At 35.8% G+C, this 26,092-nt stretch overlaps 1 protein-coding gene across 1 annotated transcript; it reads left to right on the plus strand.

The window, feature by feature from the left end:
• Nucleotides 1–2,744: 2,744 nt before the first annotated feature.
• LOC128224381 (uncharacterized) lies at nucleotides 2,745–24,137 on the plus strand. Its single transcript, XM_052934204.1, has 7 exons — nucleotides 2,745–3,429; nucleotides 3,549–3,602; nucleotides 3,738–4,220; nucleotides 4,339–4,389; nucleotides 4,737–5,183; nucleotides 5,438–5,501; nucleotides 21,421–24,137. The coding sequence occupies exons 1-7, from the start codon at nucleotides 2,745–2,747 to the stop codon at nucleotides 22,283–22,285; spliced, it is 2,649 nt and encodes an 882-aa protein (XP_052790164.1). The 3' UTR covers nucleotides 22,286–24,137.
• The last annotated feature ends 1,955 nt before the right edge of the window (nucleotides 24,138–26,092 follow it).

The following is a 26,092-nucleotide window of genomic DNA, read 5'->3' on the forward strand; positions in this document are numbered from 1 at the left end:
TCATAACATTAAGTCAGGAGAATATAATCGATGGAAACTTAGCCAAAAACTTGCGGGGCAATGCAACTTGCTATTTGTCCAATTTTCGTCAATTAATCATCTTTTAATGCGCTCTTATCTATATTTCTGAGTTTCTTTTATAGTGCATTTATATATTTCAATATTTCAATATTTACACTTACTTTATCATTTCTGCGCCATTTTGTTTGTTTGGGTAAGGTTCTCCCCGCGGTGTTTATTTTGCCGGTTTATTTGCATTTATTATAGACCGGTAAATTATTTTTCGGTAAAGTGGGAATAGAAAACGACGCTAGCATACTACAGGACCTGAAAACCACACTCGCATGATACGGGTTCATTAAACGACACTAGCATGATACGGGATCATTAAACGACACTTGCATGATACGGGATCAGAAAATGACACTTTCATGATACGGGACCAGAAAACGACGCTAGCATATTACAGGGCCAGAAAACGACACTAACATGATACGGGATCATTAAACGACACTTGCATGATACGGGACCAGAAAACAACGCTAGCATAATACAGGACCAGAAAACGACACTAGCATGATACGGGACCAGAAAACGACACTAGTGTGATACGGGACCAGAAAACGACACTTTCATGATACATGATTATAAAACGACATTAGCGTGATACAAGATCATAAAACAACATTAGCGTGATTCGGGACCAGAAACCGACATTAGCGTGATTCGGGACCAGAAACCGACACTAGCATGATACGGGATCATTACACGACACTAGCATGATAAGGGATCATGAAACAACACTTGCATGATACGGAATCAGAAAACGACACTAGCATAACACGGGACAAGAAAACGACACTTGCATGAAACGGGATCATAAAACGACACTTGCATGATACGTGATAAGAAAATGACATAAGCATAATACGGGACAAGAAAACGACACTAGCATAAAACGACACTTGCATGAAACGGGATCATTAAGCGACACTTGCATGAAACGGGACCAGAAAATTACACTAGCATGATACGGTATTATTAAACGATACTTGCATGAAACAGGACCAGAAAACGACGCTAGTATACTATAGGATCCGAAAACGAAACTCGCATAATACGGGAACAAAAACGACACTTGCATGATACGGGTTCATTAAACGACAATTGCATGAAACGGGGTCTTTTAACAACACTTGCATGATACGGGTTCATTAAACGACACTTGCATGATACGGAAGAAGATAACGACGTTAGCGTACTGCAGGACCAGAAAACGACACTAGCATGATAAAGGACCAGGAAACGACACTTGCATGATACGGGATCATAAGGTGAAACTTGGATGAAACGGGAACAGAAAACGACACTAGCATGATACGGGATTATCAAACGAAACTTGCATGCAACGGGACTAGAAAACGACGCTAGCATACTACAGAACCTGAAAACCACACTCTCATTATACGGGACCAAAAACGACACTTGCATTATACGGGTTCATTAAACGACACTTGCATGATACGGGATCATTAAACGACACTTTTATGATTCGGGACCAGAAAACAACGCTAGCATACTACAGGACCAGAAAACGAAACTTGCATGATACGGGATCATTAAACGACACTTTCATGATATGGGACCAGAAAACGACGCTAGCATACTACAGGACCAGAAAACGACACTTGCATGATACGGGACCAGAAAACGACACTTGCATGATACGGGACCAGAAAACGACTCTAGCATAATACGGGATCAGAAAACGACACTTGCATGATACGGGACCAGAAAACGACACTTGCATGATACGGGACCAGAAAACGACTCTAGCATAATACGGGATCAGAAAACGACACTTGCAAGATACGGGACCAGAAATCGACACTAGTTCACTACAGGACCAGAAAACGACACTAGCATGATACGGGACCAGAAATGGACATTTGCATCAAACAGGATCAGAAAACGCACTTGCATGATACGGGATCAGAAAATGACACTTGCATGATACGGGATCAGAAAACGACACTAGCTTGGTACGGGATCAAACATCGACACTAGCATGATACAGGATAAGAAAAAGACACTTGCATGATACGAGATCAGAAAACGACACTAGCATGATTACTAAGTTGTGGCCACAATTTACTAGGTTGTGGCCTCAAGTTATTAAGATGTAGCCACAATTTACTAAGTTGTTGCCACAATATAAATTAAGTGTTGCCAATGTCACCTCTGTGCCACCGTAAATATCATATTATTATAAGTTATCTTGCTAACGAATTTCTAGTGTAAAGCTGTGTTTGTAAATTGAAAAAAAATCCCATGATTTTCATAACATTAAGTCAGGAGAATATAATCGATGGGAACTTAGCCAAAAACTTGCGGGGCAATGCAACTTGCTATTTGTCCAATTTTCGTCAATTAATCATCTTTTAATGCGCTCTTATCTATATTTCTGAGTTTCTTATATAATGCATTTATATATTTAGATATTTAAATAACACTTACTTTATCATTTCTGCGCTATTTTGTTTGTTTGGGTAAGGATCTCACCGCTGTGTTTATTTTGCCGGTTTATTTGCATTTATTATAGACCGGTAAATTATTTTCGCTAAAGTAGTATGGTGTGGCTTGCTCTACTGTCACCCAACCAGAATGAATATAAACAGTGCATATATGTTGTAGCAAGTATAATAGTATATATCAGCACGCTGTTGACTTGCAGGACCACGACCATGTCAGACCGGTACTACCGCCTGGTGACTCTGCTCCTTGACATCAGTCTCCCAGCTCTGAGGGATCTTTTTGTACATTGCGCCAAGAATGATCCAAATGTTAAATTCAAAACACTAGAGGGATACATGAACAGTCGTAAAAACGTAGTCGACTCCTTACTCAGAAAAAGAGTTCTTCGAAAAGATCAATTTGATATTGTATTTCCAACATCAGGAAAGTTTGACGAAACCAAATGGGACATGTCCTTATTGACATCACTTCTCCTAAGCATGTTCGGACAAACAACAGCTCATGTAAAAAATGAAATACAGCTCATAAGAGAAATGCGGAATAAACTGTCACACAGATCTGACACAAGCATGATAGAAACAGAATACAACGCTATTTGGACAGATACTTATGATTCGACCGTCAATGTGATTTCTCTTCTCAAGAATCCTCTTGACACAAAGAAAGTGGAAAAGGACATCACCAGTCTCAAAACTCGCTCCCTTGACCCTTCCAAAACACTTGAAATCATAAACACTTGGTATCAGAGTGTCGGCTTGGAGAATGCTGCCGAGATACGATATCTGAGAGAAGAAGTGGGGGAAATGAAGCAGCGGTTAGAGGAAGTTGGAAACACTACCTCCTTTACTTCTCGTGCAATAAAGAAAGCTACAGTCAAAGGGAAAGACAGATCAGGTATATTTTATAAAAAACTGCTACAGTTCTTTATCTGTCTTTAGAGCTTTTTAACAATTTGCATCGTTTTTTTTGTTGTTGATACAATGCTTAGTGGGGTTTTGTTTATTTTTATTCAGGTAAACCGTCAAAGAGAATGAAGATGTGGAGTCAACACTTGGATAGACTTAAACGTAAGTGAACACATCTAAACATGTAGTGTGACACTTGGTTAACGTTATAAGTTTGAATGTGTTAAAATAATTTGCAATTAATAAGAAATCCGTATAACTGTTCAAGCCATATGTATTATTTTTTGTGTGAATCAGGTAATTTCACAAAGACAATGTCGAAATGTTTACAAGAAGACTTTATTCCGCCCGAAGAAGTTGGAACACTTCGACAAAAGCTTGAAGAAAATCACCTTGCTGTTGTGGTCGGATATGGAGAGAGCGCCTATCTTTCAACTGTGCTATATGCCATCAAACAAAGTGAGTATGAGCCCAAGCTGTGTGTGTTGCTTACAGACCCTTCCGATTGGATTCATGTCGACCCAGATGATGTGAAGCTTGTTGTTTTCAAGGATCCATTTGGAATCTCTGAATGTGATGAAAACAAAGCTACAGCTATGTTCAACAAACTAGACGACATACAGAACTCCTGTGAGGACTCCAATATGGATGTTATAATTGCTTCCAAGGGAGAAATCCTAAACGCGGCAATGCGAGATTTAGGAAAGACACACGAAATCCTTGAGGACCAGATAAAAGTTTACAAAGGAATAAGTTCACCTTCGCCCTCCGATCTGATAGGTAAATATCAAGTTCTAGTCAATATTTTGAATGACAATTTCACGTTTGTTTTCCTAAAACAAATATATATATATATGTCGACAATCTTAAAGACAAGTAATGTATTTTTATTTTTCAGAGGAAATGACAATGAAAAGAGATCCCACTGTGTATTCAAGAAATGTTTCTCGTTAGTAGGTTTGACGTATTCTATAGTTACGGAACTCAAATACGGATAGAATTTGTTCGAACTATAAGCTTAATCGTACTATGAGGCTTAAAGACATACAACGATTTGTTCCCTTTTTAACATTCAACTAAAAAGTTATAATATAGTTTGCTCATGTATACATACGATTGGCAACTTCGTGCGTGTAAACACACTTTGTGTCACTTTTAGAAAGAGAAATACACATGCTTTATTTATGCATTTATATACTTATTCAGTCCTAAGCCATAACATAATGACAATTATCAGCAATTGCGTTCCTTTTTGCCAATTTCAAATATCTGTATATAAGCCATTTACTATTGCAGAGATGAACAAACGTTACGTAGAAGATCTTCAAAAGACAACACTCAATACAAATGATGATATAAGCTATAGAACGATTTTGTCCAAACTCAACGAAGCACACTGTGTGGTTTTGTCGACTACAGATAGTGAGGGCCTTCCAAAATGCATTACTTCTCTGGCAGCAGATTTCCCGAACTTGTTCACCGTGTTCCAAAGAGACGATATCATGCAAACCAAACTGGACAGCACGGGCGTAGTTGTGGTAGTTGACATGGCGGGGAAATATGTGTTTGACATGTTGAAAGCAAACCAATGGTTGGAGACATTCGACTATATGAAGCCAATGGTGAACAATGGGAAACCAAACATTGCGGTCGTGATGGACAAGGCGAGGCTGCATGAGTGCCTTCGGAAAACAGGAATGCATTGGATTTTTCAAAACGTCTTGGAAATTCTTCCGTCAGGAGGTATGCATACATTTACTCAAATCAATAGTTTTTTTGTCTTGAACAGTATATAATGCTTTACGTAGATGTTAAGAATTTAAAACATGGATGCGCCCACTTTTCCAAAGGATACTATTAATAAATCATTTAACTTTTTAAAAAAATGAAAGTAGTTCTTAAGGATTCAGATTGTTTTCTCCCAAACAAATGTATCCACTATTTTAACTGTTCACTTCTGAAGACGAAAGAGATTTGTTTTTACATATTGTTTGCAGAAATTTTCGAAGTTGACGCCCAGAAAGTTATTATTAACGAAGTTGTGATACCAAACAGCGTCAGGTATTATGATCTTTCAAATATTTTATAACTATTAAAGCATTGCTATGGCCTCCAATGTAAGATATATATCAGCATATGTAATAAAAGCTTGTCAGGATTGTCGTCGATGGAGTGTACAAGTTAAATATCAAAAATGTTGTCTTATCTAGTAGTAAGATTCGGATGCTACGTACTAAGAAAACTAACGGATCATTTCTAGTTTGAATTCCGTCAACCGACAATCGTATTTTTTCATCATATATCGGCTTTTTTGTATGAACGGAATCTGTAAGGTACGGTTTTGAGCTAACTCGGAGCTGTTATCAAACAAATATGTTCACTGTCGCTAACGATGGCATAGCGATGACATGTCCTGGCCAAGAGATAAATAAGTCCTAAGAATGAGATAGTATATCGTGGTCAAGAGATAACAAATGTTTACTCCTGTCACCTCTCTTCAAAAAGCCTATTGGCTAACGAAATCCGGGGCATTTGTACAAATTACCGGACGCTTTTTCATATGCCGTTTTTTCGCAATAAACACTTTTTTAAAATTTTAAAAAGTGCTTTTATAGCCCATTACTGTCTGCCGATGCTTACCATACACAACGGGCAGTACAACGGAAGACACGCGTGTCATACTGTCTCGCTATTAAGCTAGCTGTCATAGCAACGTGGTAAAGCGTCCGTCTGCATAGCGACGGGTCGTGGATGCGATCTCCGACGACTGCAAATAGCATTGTGTGCAGTCTGTTACATTTGGCGCAAAAAGTAAATAACTCACATTGCACAATGTTTCAAGTTGATTGAATATTGACCTTTAGCCTCCGAAATTCGTGAACTAATCTCAAAATGAAGGGGATGTGTGCACACAAATGTAAAGAGTTTATCGAAAATAATTTATAAATGTTGTTTCAGGCAAAATAGCATTATACATTCGATTTCAGTTGAAATTAAAAGCAATTATACAAACTGTAATGATACATAATGTACGTTTGATATTTCATCAATCATATTAACCAATAGTCATTTGATACCTTTCAAATGATACCAGAATTATATGGGGTCACCGGGCATCAACTTAACATTAAGGTTGATGCCAGCTTAATTGTGTTTCGTATTCCTTGATCCTCCATTGACGAATACACAAAAAAATGAATGATAAAAGCGGAATTTTGAACTCCACCAATCGCAAAAAAAAAGAGAAACCAATAACAAAATTTAATCAACAACAACTTTTAATTAATAACAACGTTCCAAAAGAAATTTGAATTAAGTCATACTTTCTTCAAATACCAACAAACAAACCAAAAACAAACAAACAATGCCTTCACCTGTCTCAGAACATTACACAGACATCCTCAACTTCTTTTTCTCAAATTCCATTCGAATGTGTATATTAATTATAAAGCTTTCTTTTATACATGGAATAAGTTACCAATTCTAGATCAGTTTAAACGAAACCTGATAAATACACAATAGGAGAGAAACACCAAATTAAGGTCACTTCACAATTAAACTGGATTATAAGACACGGCCGTCCGCGTCTTTATGAATACACATTGGAAACGTTTCAATTAAGAACTGTCTATGGATTAATTTTAGTTTTATAAAAATGATTTCTTAATGATAACAAATTTTACTTTACTTTCCTTCACGGTCCAAAACCGTGTTAATGCGTGTAAACCTTTCAAAACGGCATACAATATGAATTTGCCTAACAGTTAAAACAAGAAAATTAAAAAAGTAGTCAAAAACAGCAACAGAAAAAAGTGCCAAGGACGAAATTATTTCTTTATATATTTAAAGTTACATAAAATAAATGCTCAACGCTTCACTTATACGAATGAGAACTAACATCAATGGTAACAACGTTAGGCCGGAGAGGATAAGACCGGAATGAAAGTTATTCCGAATCGATCCGAAACCATTGAATTGTATGCAATGCAGGGTACCAGTCAAGATATCCGTTTATGTGAATGGCCGCGGAATTTCGATTGAGAAAGTTTAGAAAAAATATGTCCACACCAATTATGTCGATATTTTGTCATGTGACAAATCCGTCATAATTCTGATATTTCCGTGTTCATTTTGATTAATAAAAAGGTCATGATTACATTTTTTTACATATTTACATCAACTTTTCTTAAGCTATTCAACTAAAAAGGATGTAAAAGATATCATACATAGAATATATATACTAACTATATATATAAACAACCATTCAGCAGCTTCTTTGAGGCCATGATATAAAAGTTCGTCTTGTTAAAAAAATACACGATTGCAATATATAATTTACATATAACAATGATGATATACGTTTGCAACAAAAACCTACAGTTTAAGGTAGGTTTAGCTTGAAAATACGGTTAACGGCGATTCTGGATTAATTCTGGATTAATTAAGAGCCCTCCGCTGTGCACCTTTTATAAAACATCTTAAACAATACTACAGTCGAAACACGATGGCTCGATATTCTAGGGACCGGCCAAAATACTTCGAGCCTCGAGAATATCGAGCCAAGCGGGATTGCTTACAGAATGTTATTTTTTTATTCGTTACAAAAAATCTTGTTAACCTCGCAGCTCGTAACAAGACATATTCGATACTTAGAAAATATCATATTTTTTTTTATTATTTATTATAAAAATACATTTATGCGAAAACAACAAACAAGCAATTTTAAACAGTGGGTAACACAAACATAGCTTATAAGTTATATCAAAATGCATAGAAATTTATAGATGGTTAACAATTAGAGGCGGATTTAAAGTGATGGCACGTTTATTCAAACTGTTTAACCATTTAAATTTGATAATAATTATAATAGAACCAAGCAATTGTTATCGATTAGCGCCTTGTGATAAACGAAGCCAAGGATACAAATCAAGGTTTGAGATTTTTACCTGAACCCACGAAAATGACATCGACCCAAGCAAACAAAACAAAGTTTGAAATTCTTACTTGGGACCTCGAAAATTACTTCGAGCGTGGAGAAATATCGACCCTCAAGATATCGAGCCATCCGATCGAATTTTATATGAACAAAGAGTAAAAAATCGGTCCTTTTAGTCTGGTTCGAGCCAACGAGGATATCGAGCCATGAGATATCGAGCCAACGAGTTTCGACTGTATTTCTTTGTTATTCGTAATTATTGTGTAAATATTGTAAAAAGGTTCTTTAACCACATGTGATAATAAGCATTTCAAACAGTGAAGTAAGAATGCATCTTTTTGTATAGCAATTCATATAGTAGCCGCAAAGCATGTGCAGAATTTACACAACTTTCTTACAATTCATTATATAAGGTCAGAGCCCAATCAGGGGGCAATCACCATTCCATAGCTATTCAACAGAAACTCATTCTAAATAAAGCAATAATAATACTACATTGATGTAGGTAGGCCCCTGATAAAACATAAAAAACAGCCACTATAATATATGTAGGCAGGTCCGTGGTAAAACATCAAAAACTATACACTATGATATATGTAGGCAGGCCCGTGCTCAAACATCAAACAACTTACACTATAATATATGAAGGCAGGCCCTTGGTACAACATCAAACAATATGTACTATAATATGTATAGGCAGGCCCGTGCTCAAACATCAAACAATATCCAATATAATATAATATATGTAGGCAGGGTCGAGGTAAAACATCAAACAGCATACACTATAATATATGTAGGCAGGCCCTTGGTACAACATCAAACAACTGCCACTATAATATATGTAGAAAGGGTCGAGGTAAAACATCAAACAACAGCCACTATAATATATGAAGGCAGGGTCGTGGTAAAACATCAAACAATATACACTATAATATATGTAGGCATGCCCGTGATAACATCAAATAACATGCGCTATAAGATATGTAGACAAGCCCTTGGTACAACATCAAACAATATACACTATAATATATGTAGGCAGGGTCGAGGTACAACATCAAACAATATGCACAATAATATATGTAGACAAGCCCTTGGTACAACATCAAACAATATGCACTATAATATATGTAGGCAGGCCCTTGGTTCAACATCAAACAATATGCACTATAATATATATAGGCAGGCCCTTGGTACAACATCAAACAATATGCACTATAATATATATAGGCAGGCCCTTGGTACAACATCAAAAATATCCACAAAATATATATAGACAGGCCCTTGGTACAACATCAAACAACATACACTATAATATATGAAGACAGGCCCTTGGTACAACATCAAACAATATGCACTATAATATATGTAGACAGGCCCTTGGTAAAACATCAAACAATATGCACTATAATATATGTAGGCAGGCCCTTGGTACAACATCAAACAATATACACTATAATATATGTAGGCAGGCCCTTGGTACAACATCAAACAATATGCACTATAATATATGTAGGCAGGCCCTTGGTACAACATCAAACAATATACACTATAATATATGTAGGCAGGCCCTTGGTTCAACATCAAACAATATGCACTATAATATATGTAGGCAGGCCCTTGGTACAACATCAAACAATATGCACTATAATATATGTAGACAGGCCCTTGGTACAACATCAAACAATATGCACTATAATATATGTAGACAGGCCCTTGGTACAACATCAAACAATATACACTATAATATATGTAGGCAGGCCCTTGGTACAACATCAAACAATATGCACTATAATATATGTAGACAGGCCCTTGGTACAAAATCAAACAATATGCACTATAATATATGTAGGCAGGCCCTTGGTTCAACATCAAACAATATGCACTATAATATATATAGGCAGGCCCGTGCTCAAACATAAAACAATATACACTATAATGTATGTAGTCAGGGTCGAGGTAAAACATCAAACAGCATATACTATAATATATGTAGGCAGGCCCTTGGTACAAGATCAAACAACAGCCACTATAATATATGTAGAAAGGGTCGAGGTAAAACATCAAACAAAAGCCACTATAATATATGAAGGCAGGGTCGTGGTAAAACGTCAAACAATATACACTATTATATATGTAGGCATGCGAGTGATAACATCAAATAACATGCACTATAATATATGTAGACAGGCCCTTGGTAAAACATCAAACAGCATACACAATATTGTATATAGAAAGGCCCTTGGTACAACATCAAACAATATACACTATAATATATGTAGACAGGCCCTTGGTACAACATCAAACAATATACACTATAATATATATAGACAGGCCCTTGGTACAACATCAAACAATATACACTATAATATATGTAGACAGGCCCTTGGTACAACATCAAACAATATACACTATAATATATGTAGGCATGCGAGTGATAACATCAAATAACATGCACTATAATATATGTAGATAGGCCCTTGGTACAACATCAAACAATATACACTTTAATATATGTAGGCATGCGAGTGATAATATCAAATAACAAGCACAATAATGTATATAGACAGGCCCTTGGTAAAACATCAAACAATATACACTATAATATATGTAGGCATGCGAGTGATAACATCAAATAACATGCACAATAATGTATATAGACAGGCCCTTGGTACAACATCAAATAACATACACTATAATATATGTAGGCATGCGAGTGATAACATCAAATAACATGCACAATAATGTATATAGACAGGCCCTTGGTACAACATCAAACAATATACACTATAATATATGTAGGCATGCGAGTGATAACATCAAATAACATGCACTATAATGTATATAGACAGGCCCTTGGTACAACATCAAACAATATACACTATAATATATGTAGGCATGCGAGTGATAACATCAAATAACTTGCACTATAATGTATATAGACAGGCCCTTGGTACAACATCAAACAGCATACACAATAATGTATATAGACAGGCCCTTGGTACAACATCAAACAATATGCACTATAATATATGTAGACAGGGCCTTGGTAAAACATCAAACAATATACACTATAATATATGTAGACAGGCCCTTGGTACAACATCAAACAATATGCACTATAATATATGTAGACAGGGCCTTGGTACAACATCAAACAATATGCGCTATAATATATGTAGACAGGCCCTTGGTACAACATCAAACAATATACACTATAATATATGTAGACAGGGCCTTGGTACAACATCAAACAATATGCGCTATAATATATGTAGACAGGCCCTTGGTACAACATCAAACAACATGCGCTATAATATATGTAGACAGGCCCTTGGTACAACATCAAACAATATGCACTATAATATATGTAGACAGGCCCTTGGTACAACATCAAACAATATGCACTATAATATATGTAGACAGGCCCTTGGTACAACATCAAACAATATACACTATAATATATGTAGACAGGGCCTTGGTAAAACATCAAACAACAGCCATTTTAATAAATGTAGGCACACAAATGTAAAGAGTTTATCGAAAATAATTTATAAATGTTGTTTCAGGCAAAATAGCATTATACATTCGATTTCAGTTGAAATTAAAAGCAATTATACAAACTGTAATGATACATAATGTACGTTTGATATTTCATCAATCATATTAACCAATAGTCATTTGATACCTTTCAAATGATACCAGAATTATATGGGGTCACCGGGCATCAACTTAACATTAAGGTTGATGCCAGCTTAATTGTGTTTCGTATTCCTTGATCCTCCATTGACGAATACACAAAAGAATGAATGATAAAAGCGGAATTTTGAACTCCACCAATCGCCAAAAAAAAGAGAAACCAATAACAAAATTTAATCAACAACAACTTTTAATTAATAACAACGTTCCAAAAGAAATTTGAATTAAGTCATACTTTCTTCAAATACCAACAAACAAACAAAAAACAAACAAACAATGCCTTCACCTGTCTCAGAACATTACACAGACATCCTCAACTTCTTTTTCTCAAATTCCATTCGAATGTGTATATTAATTATAAAGCTTTCTTTTATACATGGAATAAGTAAAACAATTCTAGATCAGTTTAAACGAAACCTGATAAATACACAATAGGAGAGAAACACCAAATTAAGGTCACTTCACAATTAAACTGGATTATAAGACACGGCCGTCCGCGTCTTTATGAATACACATTGGAAACGTTTCAATTAAGAACTGTCTATGGATTAATTTTAGTTTTATAAAAATGATTTCTTAATGATAACAAATTTTACTTTACTTTCCTTCACGGTCCAAAACCGTGTTAATGCGTGTAAACCTTTCAAAACGGCATACAATATGAATTGAAATACGAGTTTCGACTGTATTTCTTTGTTATTCGTAATTATTGTGTAAATATTGTAAAAAGGTTCTTTAACCACATGTGATAATAAGCATTTCAAACATTGAAGTAAGAATGCATCTTTTTGTATAACAATTCATATAGTAGCCGCAAAGCATGTGCAGAATTTACACAACTTTCTTACAGTTCATTATATCAGGTCAGAGCCCAATCAGGGGGCAATCACCATTCCATAGCTATTCAACAGAAACTCATTCTAAATAAAGCAATAATAATACTACATTGCTGTAGGTAGGCCCCTGATAAAACATAAAAAAACAGCCATTATAATATATGTAGGCAGGTCCGTGGTAAAACATCAAAAACTATACACTATGATATATGTAGGCAGGCCCGTGCTCAAACATCAAACAACTTACACTATAATATATGAAGGCAGGCCCTTGGTACAACATCAAACAATATGTACTATAATATGTATAGGCAGGCCCGTGCTCAAACATCAAACAATATCCAATATAATATAATGTATGTAGGCAGGGTCGAGGTAAAACATCAAACAGCATACACTATAATATATGTAGGCAGGCCCTTGGTACAACATCAAACAACTGCCACTATAATATATGTAGAAAGGGTCGAGGTAAAACATCAAACAACAGCCACTATAATATATGAAGGCAGGGTCGTGGTAAAACATCAAACAATATACACTATAATATATGTAGGCATGCCCGTGATAACATCAAATAACATGCGCTATAATATATGTAGACAAGCCCTTGGTACAACATCAAAAAATATACACTATAATATATGTAGGCAGGGTCGAGGTAAAACATCAAACAATATGCACTATAATATATGTAGGCAGGCCCTTGGTACAACATCAAACAATATACACTATAATATATGTAGGCAGGCCCTTGGTACAACATCAAACAATATACACTATAATATATGTAGGCAGGCCCTTGGTACAACATCAAACAATATGCACTATAATATATATAGGCAGGCCCGTGCTCAAACATAAAACAATATACACTATAATATATGTAGTCAGGGTCGAGGTAAAACATCAAACAGCATATACTATAATATATGTAGGCAGGCCCTTGGTACAAGATCAAACAACAGCCACTATAATATATGTAGAAAGGGTCAAGGTAAAACATCAAACAAAAGCCACTATAATATATGAAGGCAGGGTCGTGGTAAAACGTCAAACAATATACACTATAATATATGTAGGCATGCGAGTGATAACATCAAATAACATGCACTATAATATATGTAGACAGGCCCTTGGTACAACATCAAACAATATACACTATAATATATGTAGGCAGGGTCGAGGTACAACATCAAACAATATGCACTATAATATATGTAGACAGGCCCTTGGTACAACATCAAACAATATACACTATAATATATGTAGGCAGGCCCTTGGTACAACATCAAAAATATCCACAAAATATATGTAGACAGGCCCTTGGTACAACATCAAACAATATGCTCTATAATATATGTAGACAGGCCCTTGGTACAACATCAAACAATATACACTATAATATATGTAGACAGGCCCTTGGTACAACATCAAAAATATCCACAAAATATATGTAGACAGGCCCTTGGTAAAACATCAAACAATATGCACTATAATATATGTAGACAGGCCCTTGGTACAACATTAAACAACATACACTATAATATATGAAGACAGGCCCTTGGTACAACATCAAACAATATACCCTATAATATATGTAGACAGGCCCTTGGTACAACATCAAAAAATATGCACTATAATATATGTAGACAGGCCCTTGGTACAACATCAAACAATATATACAATAATATATGTAGACAGGCCCTTGGTACAACATTAAACAATATACACTATAATATATGTAGACAGGCCCTTGGTACAACATCAAACAATATACACTATAATATATGTAGACAGGCCCTTGGTACAACATCAAACAATATGCACTATAATATATGTAGACAGGCCCTTGGTACAACATCAAACAATATGCACTATAATATATGTAGACAGGCCCTTGGTACAACATCAAACAATATACACTATAATATATGTAGACAGGGCCTTGGTACAACATCAAACAACATACACTATAATACATGTAGCCAGGCCCTTGGTGCAACATCAAACAACATACACTATAATATATGTAGACAGGCCCTTGGTACAACATCAAACAATATACACTATGATATATATAGACAGGCCCTTGGTACAACATCAAACAATATACACTATAATTAATGTAGACAGGGCCTTGGTAAAACATCAAACAACAGCCATTTTAATAAATGTAGGCAGGCTCAATGTTAACAACAGACACTATGCTATAATTTGAAGGCAGGCTCGAGCAAAAACATCAAGCAATATACACTACATTTTACTATATGACAACGAACACAATAATAAATGTTGGCAGGACCATCGTCGAACACTTGACAACGGACAATATAAGGAATGTTGGCAGGACCATAGTCGAACACATGCCAACGGACAATATAATGTATGTTGGCAGGACCAAAGTCGAACACATGACAACGGACAATATGATGTATGTTGGCAGGACCATAGTTAAACTCATGACAACGGATAATATAATGTATGTTGGCAAGACCATAGTCGAATACGTGACAATTGACAATATCAGGAATGTAGGCAGGACCATAGTCAAACACATGACAACGGATAATATAATGTATGTTGCAGGACCATAGTCAAACACATGACAACGAACAATATAATGTATGTTGGCAGGACCATAGTCAAACACATGACAACGGACAATATAATGTATGTTGGCAGGACCATAGTCAAACACTTGACAACGAACAATATAAGGATATTGTCAGGACCATAGTCAAACACATGACAACGGACAATATAATGAATGTTGGCAGGACCATAGTCGAACACGTGACAACGGAAAATATAAGGAATGTAGGTAGGAGCATAATCAAACACATGACAACGGACAATATAAGGAATGTTGGCATGAGCATAGTCAAAAACATGACAACAGACAATATAATGAATGTTGGCAGGAGCATAATCAAAAACATGACAACGAACACTATAATGTATGTTGGCAGGACCATAGTCAAACACGTGACAACAAACACTATAATGTATGTTGGCAGGACCATACTCAAACACATGACAACGGACAAAATAATGAATGTTGGCAGGAGCATAATCAAACACATGACAACGAACACTATAATGTGTGTTGGCAGGACCATAGTCAAACACGTGACAAAAACACTATAATGTATGTTGGCAGGACCATAATCAAACACATGACAACGGACAATATAAGGAATGTAGACAGGACCATAGTCAAACACTTGACAACGAACACTATGATACATCTAGGAAGGACCGTTGTTAATAATCTTACAATGAACATTAAAATAATTATAGGTAAGCCCATAGGCGAACACCCGACAACGGACAATAAAGTAAAAGGAGGCCAAGCCGTTGTCAAACACTTGGTCAAGGATACTATAATACATGAAGTCAGGACCGAAGTCAAACGCGAGACAACGAATGTTAAAAACCATGTAGTCTGGACAGTAGTCAAACACATGACAACGAAGAATATAATACATGTAGGCGGACAGTAGTCAAACACATGACAACGAACAATATAAAACATGTAGGCAGGACCGTAGTGAAACATATGACAACGAACGCTATAATACATGTAGGCAGGCCCGTAGTCAAACACCTTATAACGAACGCTATAATACATGAAGTCTGGACCGGAGTCAAACACATGACAAAGGACACTAAAATACTTGTAGGCAGGACCGTAGTCAAAAACCTGACAAGGGACACAATAATACATAAAGGCAAGATCGTAGTCAAGCATCTGATAACGGAAAAAAAATACATGAAGGCAGGACCACTGTCAAAGACATGAAGGCAGGACGTAAGTCAAATACATGACAACGACGGACAATATAGAACGTGGAGGCAGGACCGTAGTCAATATCACGACAACGGACATTATAAAACATGCTGGCAGAACCGCATTCAAACGCCTGACAACGGACAATATAATACATGTAGGCAGGACCGTAGTCAAACACATGACAACGGACAATATAATACATGCAGGCTTGACAGTAGTCGAACACATGACAACGAACAATATAATACATGTAGTCAGGACCGTAGTCAAACACATGACAACGGACAAAATAATACATGTAGGCAGGACAGTAGTCAAACACCTGACAACGGACTATATCATGCATATAGGCAGGACCGTAGTCAAACACCTGACAACGGACACTATAGTACATGAAGTCAGGACCATTATCAAACACCTGACAACGAACAATATAATACATGAAATCAGGGGTGTACTCAAACACATGACACCGAACAATGTAATACATGAAGTGAGGGGCGTACTCAAACACCTGACAACGGACGATATAATACATGTAGGCAGGGGCGTAGTCAAACACCTGACAACGGACAATATAATACATGTAGGCTGACCAGTAGTCAAACACATGACAGCGGACAATATAATACCTTCAGTCAGGACCATAGTCAAACACATGACAACGTACAATATAAAACATGTAGGCAGGACTGTAGTCAAACATCTGACAACGAATAATTTAATACATGTAGGCTGGACAGTAGTCAAACACATGTCAACGAACAATGTAATACATGTAGGCAGGACAGTAGTCAAACACATGACAACGGACAATATAATTCATGAAGTCAGGGATGTACTCAAACACCTGACAACGAACAATGTAATACATGAAGTCAGGGGCGTAGCCAAACACCTGACAACGGACAATATAATACATGAAGTCAGGGGTGTACCCAAACACCTGACAACGGACGATATAAAACATGAAGTCAGGGGCGTACTCAAACACCTGACAACGGACAATATAATACATGAAGTCAGGGGCGTACCCAAACACCTGACAACGGACAATATAATACATGAAGTCAGGAGCGTACTCAAACACATGACAATGAACAATGTAATACATGAAGTCAAGGGAGTACTCAAACACCTGACAACGGACGATATAATACATGTAGGCTGGACCGTAGTCAAACACCTGACAACGTACAATATAATACATGTAGGCTGGACAGTAGTCAAACACCTGACAACGTACAATATAATACATGTAGACAGGACCGTAGTCAAACACATGTCAACGAACGATATAATACATGGAGGCAGGACAGTAGTCAAACACATGACAACGGACAATATTATACATGTAGGCAGGAGCATAGTCAAATACATGACAGCGTACAAAATAATACATGTAGGCCGGGGCGCAGTAAAACTTATGACAACGGACAATATAATACATGTAGGCAGTGGCGTAGTCAAACACATGACAACGGACAATATAATACATGTAGGCAGTGGCGTAGTCAAACACATGACAACGGACAATATAATACATGTAGGCAGGCCCGTAGTCAAACACCTGACAACGGACAATATAATACATGTAGGCAGGGGCTTAGTTTAACACCGGAAAACGGACAAGATAATACATGTAGGCAGGTCCGTAGTCAAATACATGACAACGAACAATATAACTTTTGTAGGCAGGGGCGTAGGCAAACACCTGATACCGGACAATATAATACTTGTAGGCTGGACAGTAGTGAAACACCTGGCCACGGACAATATAATACATGTAGGCTGGACAGTAGTCAAACACATGACAATGGACATTATAATACATGTAGGCTGGACATTAGTCAAGCACCTGATAACGGACAATATAATACATGTAGGCTGGACAGTAGTGAAACACCTGACAACGGACAATATAATACATATAGGCTGGACAGTAGTCAAACACCTGACAACGGACAATATGAAACATGTAGGCTGGACAGTAGTCAAACATCTGACCACGGCCAATATAAAACATGTAGTCAGGACAGTAGTCAAAAACCTGACAATGGACAATATAAAACATGTAGGCTGGACAGTAGTCAAACACCTGACAACGGACAATATAAAACATGTAGGCTGGACAGTAGTCAAACACCTGACCACGGACAATATAAAACATGTAGTCAGGACAGTAGTCAAAAACCTGACAATGGACAATATAAAACATGTAGGCTGGACAGTAGTCAAACACCTGACAACGGACAATATAAAACATGTAGGCTGGACAGTAGTCAAACACCTAACAACGGACAATATAATACATGTAGGCTGGACAGTAGTCAAACACCTGACCACGGACAATATAAAACATGTAGTCAGGACAGTAGTCAAAAACCTGACAATGGACGATATAAAACATGTAGGCTGGACAGTAGTCAAACACCTGACAACGGACAATATAAAACATGTAGGCTGGACAGTAGTCAAACACCTGACAACGGACAATATATAACATGTAGGCTGGACTGTAGTCAAACACCTGACAACGGACAATATAAAACATGTAGGCAGGACAGTAGTCAAACACCTGACAACGGACAATATAAAACATGTAGGCAGGACCGTAGTTAAACACCTGACAACGGACACTATAATGCATTTAGATAAATAGAATTAAATGTGTTCATAACATCTTATTTCCTAAACGGTCAGTACAAAACTATAGGTTCATTAGAAAAGATTTGGGCAATGGGATTTATTGATATTTCTTATTCGATTAGCATGACGAAAATAAAATAGATGGGCATCCGTCTCTGTTTACAAATATTTGCATATAAACAATGTTAGCGCTAATATAATTTTATTTTGACCCGTTAATTATGACCTTTCTGAAAAGTCAACTGTAACATTCCTTTATAGGTAAAGTAAGTCAATTTAGAGTTACCTTTTCAGAGATACTAACGTTAAATGATATAGCTACGTATTAAACTACTAAACGAATTAGTTTCTGATGAAGGACATATATAGAGGGTAATTGTTTACTTCAATGTAAGATCGTAACATATTTCACCAAGTGAGCACCAAAGATATGTTTCCCGAGTGGCGCATCCACGAGTGAAATATTCACTTTTGGTGTTCACGAGGTGAAATACATTGCCATCTTACACGGAAACAAACAATTCTACATTTTGTCATATGCCTAATATGTGGTTTTTAATTTGATTACACTTTTAAAGAGAAACGCGCCATTTTGGATTCGCACGAAACGTTATTTCTGAATTGATATCGTTGAAATTGGGTCCTAATACTGTGCACGCTGACGTTTTGATTTGGTACTGAGAACGGGTTAAAATTTTAAAACAGTAAAAAAAATGTATTTTATTTCACTGATAAATCTATATAAACCACCGGAACGCATATAATAAAGTGCAAAAATTAAAATGTCGAGCGAAAGGTTGCGAGTATGAATCCGTTGAGGGTTATACATTTTAATGTTATATCTTTTGGTATTTTCTTCGCTTTTCAAATGTTGTTTTTTCATTCAGAACATATCTTCTATCTAATGTATTTGCTGTTTATTTCCCATGCCCACTTAATTATAAAACAATGCTTTTCATTAAAACAAATTTATATTTTTAAATAACCTTAAATATACATTTCAAAATCACGGTTTCCTAGCAATTACAATTTGAACTGTTAATGACTTGCCACACTACATGTATGTTTGCTGAAAACTAACACAGGCAATAGGTTAGGTATCTACATGTATACAATGTATTGAAAAAAGACCATAAACAGATAGAGAAAAAAACTAATGAGTTTCGGACTCAGGACCCTTATTCTTTTTAATTTGAAGTCTAACGCGCTAACGCCACGGCTATGACAACTTAGGCATAATAAGTTCAACTCTAACATTATGACCTATGACTGAAGAAATCACATCACCCTTCTATGACACAACTTGATACCTTAAAGTGACTCGCTCATGGTTTTTAAAATGCACTTTTCTATATTGTGGTCTAGCTGGCTGTTTTCTATTTTTTCTTGACGTTACTGGCATGGGTTCGGACCCCAATAAAACTAAAATACTTTGTTATGCTTTAACTATATTTTGTTCTGCAATTTCGATATGATAGAGTAAAATAATGATAAAATAAGTGTTTTCAGATGCATTACCGGGAAAGGTAATTTTTGGTCTAAAAACATGATCGAGCAACTTTAAAAACAATGGTACATTCATAGCTCAGGGTGCGAAACTTTTTTAGGAAAGAATACAAGAACCTCTAAATACAGTCCGGCGAACAGAAAAACAGATTTGTCATTTATTCGATTTATTCGATTTTCGATTATCAGATTATACTTGCATACAAGTATATCATTAAATAATCATCCTACATATTTCGCTCTCACTTCGTTCGCCAATATGACAATATGATATTACTAGAATATGTAACTGTAACATCACTGTGAATGTTTTGGCCGGTAAATACTTTAAATGACTTAAAACAATTCACCTAAATTGATAATTGATATTGATATTTTAAAATTATATGTTTAGATTAAAATAAATATATATTTATTTATTTATTATTTTAAAAGATTGTTTTTATTTTTTAAAACATTTTGCATAGCTTTTTATAATTGTATATTGTATAAACTTAATTAATCTTTGTACACATTTTAACTCTTTCCTCTTTTTATCGACGTATTCATTCATCGTTACAGCATGCAGACTGACCCAACCCTGAGACACGTGGCCGACATGAAGCTGCTGCACCGAGACAAGGATGATGACGATGACATGGTAGAGTCGGGCGGTATAAGCGGAATGACCGTGGTGGAGGACAGATTACTGGTGGCCGTGGACAATAGTTATTATTGTTTGCGTTGTTTTGATTTGAGCACAAGTACACAGATATCGAGGTATGATATGCAAGGAGACGAGCCATATGATATAACAACACTACCTGGTTGTCGAGTAGCTGTGACACTTCCTTTTGCTGGTCCTTTTGCTGGTGAAATTCATTTCCTGGAAGTGAAATCTCAGTCCGGAGAGTTTTTGTTTATTAATAAGATAAACGTTGATAAAGGATGTTGTGGAATAGTGTACAGTGATGACAAACTGATAGTATCATATCCGGGTTATACATCCAATAACGTACAAATACTGGACATGGAGGGCAACGTGCAGCAGGTGTTCGAGAAGGACACTCACGGTGAGAATCTGTTCAAATGGCCCGAACACGTGGCCGTTAGCCCTGACCACAACACAATATACGTATCTGACTGGGAGAAGGACACGGTGACTGCCCTGACGCGGGATGGTCATGTGCTCGGGGTTTTACAGGATAAGGACAATCTAAGTAGTTCACGTGGATTAACTGTTGATGCCACAGGTTGTGTGTACGTATGTGATTGTAATTCCAACACTGTGTGCCTAGTGTCCCCAGAGACCGGCTCTGTCACCAGGCTGCTGGGGGAGGAGGATGGTATTCAGAATCCACAGAGTGTGGCAGTATGTGATAAAACACGCCGTCTGTATGTTGGGATGTGGCGCAGCAGTGAAATTAAAGTGTTCAAAATAGAATAATGAAACTTATTATAGAAAGGTTACTTATATTGCCTATATTATAATGATTTATTTTAACGATGATGTTGAAAGGCGTCTGTTGAATTGTAATGGAAGTTCACAAGATTATGTTGTATGAGTGTATACCCGATCAGAATAACATCGTGACATTGCTTATTCAGTCTTAAATATCAAACATCAACATCACATTTTAAGTTGTACTTCATGTTGTTGTTGTTGTTTTCAAGCAAATGCAACACGAGTTGTGTCTTTCGTTTAATAGTGATTATATATTTACAAACGATCATAACTTTTAAAAAAAGAATAATTTAATATCATCATTTATAATTAATGTTCCACTTTCACTGTGATTCGATACCGATTGTATGCTTTACTGAAATGGTGATAACGCCTACTAGATGATACACCTAACAGGGAGGAAAAAGTGACATATTTAGGTAGAAAATGGTTTAAGGAATAGTTAGATGAAATGAAGTGAATTCTTGATTATTAAGAATAATAACTTTATTTAAATAATAATAATAATAATAATAACTTTATTTAAAGAAGGTAACACATTAAGACATAGGCATCATATTATAAACAAACATAACACACGACTTATTTACAATGTGGCCTTCTGAAAGAACATACACACGCACACACACATAAATGCTTAGAATGAAAACGTAAGCATAAATTTATGTTATTTCAAAAGGGTACGTATTAAAATGTTATACGAAAACATAAAGAAACATGAATATAATACATTAATTATAAGATCAATGCCGAACATTACATCAATTTGTACATAAAGGTTAACAAATCGTATCATTAAAATTTATTAACTGAGTAAGTAGGACAGTCACACATGTATTTAACACCTTAATCGAGATATATATAATGTAAAAAAAACAATAGTCATGGAATTATGCGTACAATTCTTACAACGGTTTTTGCAATTGATGATGTAAAAAGAACTTCTTGCAGCAGGCTTTAAATGTATTTTCCGTGTTCGATTTACGTATTCGTTCTGGTAAAGAGTTCCAAACTGTCCCGCTGTAGCATGCAAACGAGTGTTTCTTGTATTGAGTTTTATGTCGAATGTGGGCAATGTCTTGTCGCGTAGAAGATCGTAATCCATATCTTGTATTGTTTGATAACTTTATAATGTCTCTTATATAACTCGGTGTAAGATTGTTAATAGATTTATATACCATAACAGCCGTTTGATATTTGCAACGGTATTCAAATTGAAGCCATTCTAATTGTTTAAATAATTCATGCGATGGCGTTCTAATAGGCTTAAAGAGAATAATTTTAGCAGCTCTTTTTTGAAGCATGGTTATTCGTTTCGTATGCGTTTGCTTGCTTTTCCCCCAAACACTACAACAATAGTCAAACATAGGAAGTATATACGATTTATAAAACAAATGTCTCATTTGATCCGTTAAAAAGTAATTAAGTCTTTTTAAAAGAGCTATCTTTGCAGTTACTTTCTTGCAGACAAAGTCAACTTGCAGGTTCCATGACAATGATGAATCAATAACAATTCCAAGCAATTTCTTCGAAGTTACATTTTCAATAAGTACATTGTCTACGAATAATTTGAGTGCACATGCATTTCTTAACTTTGCATTTGAACCCAGCAACATGCAATTCGTTTTCAATGGATGTATTGCCATGTTGTTTATTTTGCACCACTCCGATATTATATCTAAATTTATTTGCAACGTACGTTCAATTTCCTGCGTATTTGAACTTTTTGCATATAGGGTAGTATCATCAGCATATAAGTCAATCAAGGAATTTTCTATTTCAAAGGTAATGTCATTAATATATATAAGAAAAAGAATAGGTCCAAGAATGGATCCTTGAGGAACTCCAGACCTTATACATCTTCGTGAAGATTGGAAACCCCCAAACTTTACAATTTGGTGTCTATCTTTCAAGTACGAAGTTATCAATTGAACGGTATTATCACTGAAATTGTATAATTTCAATTTATGTAAAAGTATTTGGTGATCTACTAGATCAAAAGCCTTTCGTAAATCAAGGAAGAGAGCACCTACATAGTTTCCATTGTCAATTCCATCAATCCAATCATCAATTATTCTTATCAACGCTGTGTGACAAGAATGATTTTCTCGAAACCCAGATTGAAATTCATGTATGATATTCGTATTTTTTAAAAATGTTTTGATTTGATCTGCCATGTGCCGTTCAAACACCTTTGACAGTGTTGGAAGGATAGAAATTGGTCTATAATTATTTGGATCATTGCGACCAGAAGATTTATATATAGGCAAAACCTTAGCCTCTTTAAATGAGTCTGGGAATATTCCTAGCCGTATGCTATTATTTATAATGGACGTTAGTGGTATAACAATACAATCACCACATTGTTTTAGGATATTAGGCCCTATTCCATCTAATCCTGTAGCTTTCGCCGTATTAAGCTTATCAATATACATTTTTACCTCTAATGGGGTGATGTAAGATATATCAAAGTACTGACCCTTTAGCAAACTATTTAATTTAGTACCACGTTTTTTCAATCGATTTCTTTCTTTTATAGCCAACCTTATTTCGTCAGTAAACCAGGTTGGTTGTGTTTCAAATTTTATTCGTTTTTCTTTCAGTGGCGCATGGTGCGACAACACCTCATTCAGTCGCTTATATAAAACTTCCATGGCTTCATTAGGGTCTTGAATTTGTTCAACCTCATTAATATTTACCTTGTTAAGATCAATGCAGAAGGAAATATCATTAAAGTTTCTGAACGACCTATATTTTAATGTATGATGTCGATGCGTGTTTTCTGAAATCTTTTGTAAACGGGCAGCTCTAGTGAAACAAACAGGAAAGTGGTCACTTATACTTAAATTTGATACGAATGCTTCACATACTCGATCCACTGAGTTCGTATATACATGATCTATAATAGAAGATGTTTTCTCTGATACTCTTGTAGGAACATCTATAAGCTGATTTAATTCGTATTTCATAATACAATCCTGCCATGCAGTAATTTTAAATGTCTTACATTCGGCATTATAATTTATATTAATGTCTCCGACGATATGATACTCTAAATTTAAGTCCTCAACATTCTTTAACTGATTATTGAACATATTAATCCATTCTGACTTACTATCAGGTGGTCGATAAATAAAACACATTAGAAATGGTTTGGTATTGCAAAAAGATACTTCAATCCACATTGCTTCAATGTGTTCAGACTCAAGTTCTTTTCTGCGAATAAATGGTATATTTTCCCTAATGTACACCAATATTCCACCGCCCTTTTTAGTTTTTCTATCTTTACGTTCAAAAATATAACCAGGAACGTTTATTATTTTGTCTGATATTCTGTCAGTCAAAAATGTTTCACTGAACCCAAAAATATCAAAAGTTTTGCGCGATGACATCAAATAATATTTGATTTCATCAAACTTTGGCAATACATGTTGGATATTCAAGCACGCAACGTGTAAACCTTTGCAACGAAAAGGAAAAGGGTCATCGTGTTCATTTATAAATACTTGTCTTGATATTGTTTCATTAGTGCTATACTTGTGGTTGCATTTTAGGTTGTTGCTTTTAGCAGAAATAGTATGTCTAACACATGCACAATTATAAAAATTACACTCTGAACAAATATTAAGCAAATTTTCAAACCTGTTCTTGCTAGCAAAATTGATTGTGTGACTGTCAGTAAATCCCTAATAGAAACGTCGTCGACATGCTTCTGTTGCATGATTATCCATATTGCAGTTCGTACAAAAGTCTCTAGTCTTGTTGTAACTATGTCCGTGCATAACACCT

The sequence above is a fragment of the Mya arenaria genome, chromosome 17 (genome assembly GCF_026914265.1).
Source record: "Mya arenaria isolate MELC-2E11 chromosome 17, ASM2691426v1".
NCBI lineage: Eukaryota > Metazoa > Mollusca > Bivalvia > Myida > Myidae > Mya > Mya arenaria.

Excerpts from the sequence above, each read along its gene's own strand:
- LOC128224381 (XM_052934204.1), top strand. The coding sequence starts at position 2,745 with ATGTCAGACCGGTACTACCGCCTGGTGACTCTGCTCCTTGACATCAGT. Across the intron at positions 5,184-5,437 it reads GGAAATTCTTCCGTCAGGAG|AAATTTTCGAAGTTGACGCC; the intron begins GTATGCATACAT and ends TATTGTTTGCAG. Across the intron at positions 5,502-21,420 it reads GTGATACCAAACAGCGTCAG|CATGCAGACTGACCCAACCC; the intron begins GTATTATGATCT and ends TCATCGTTACAG.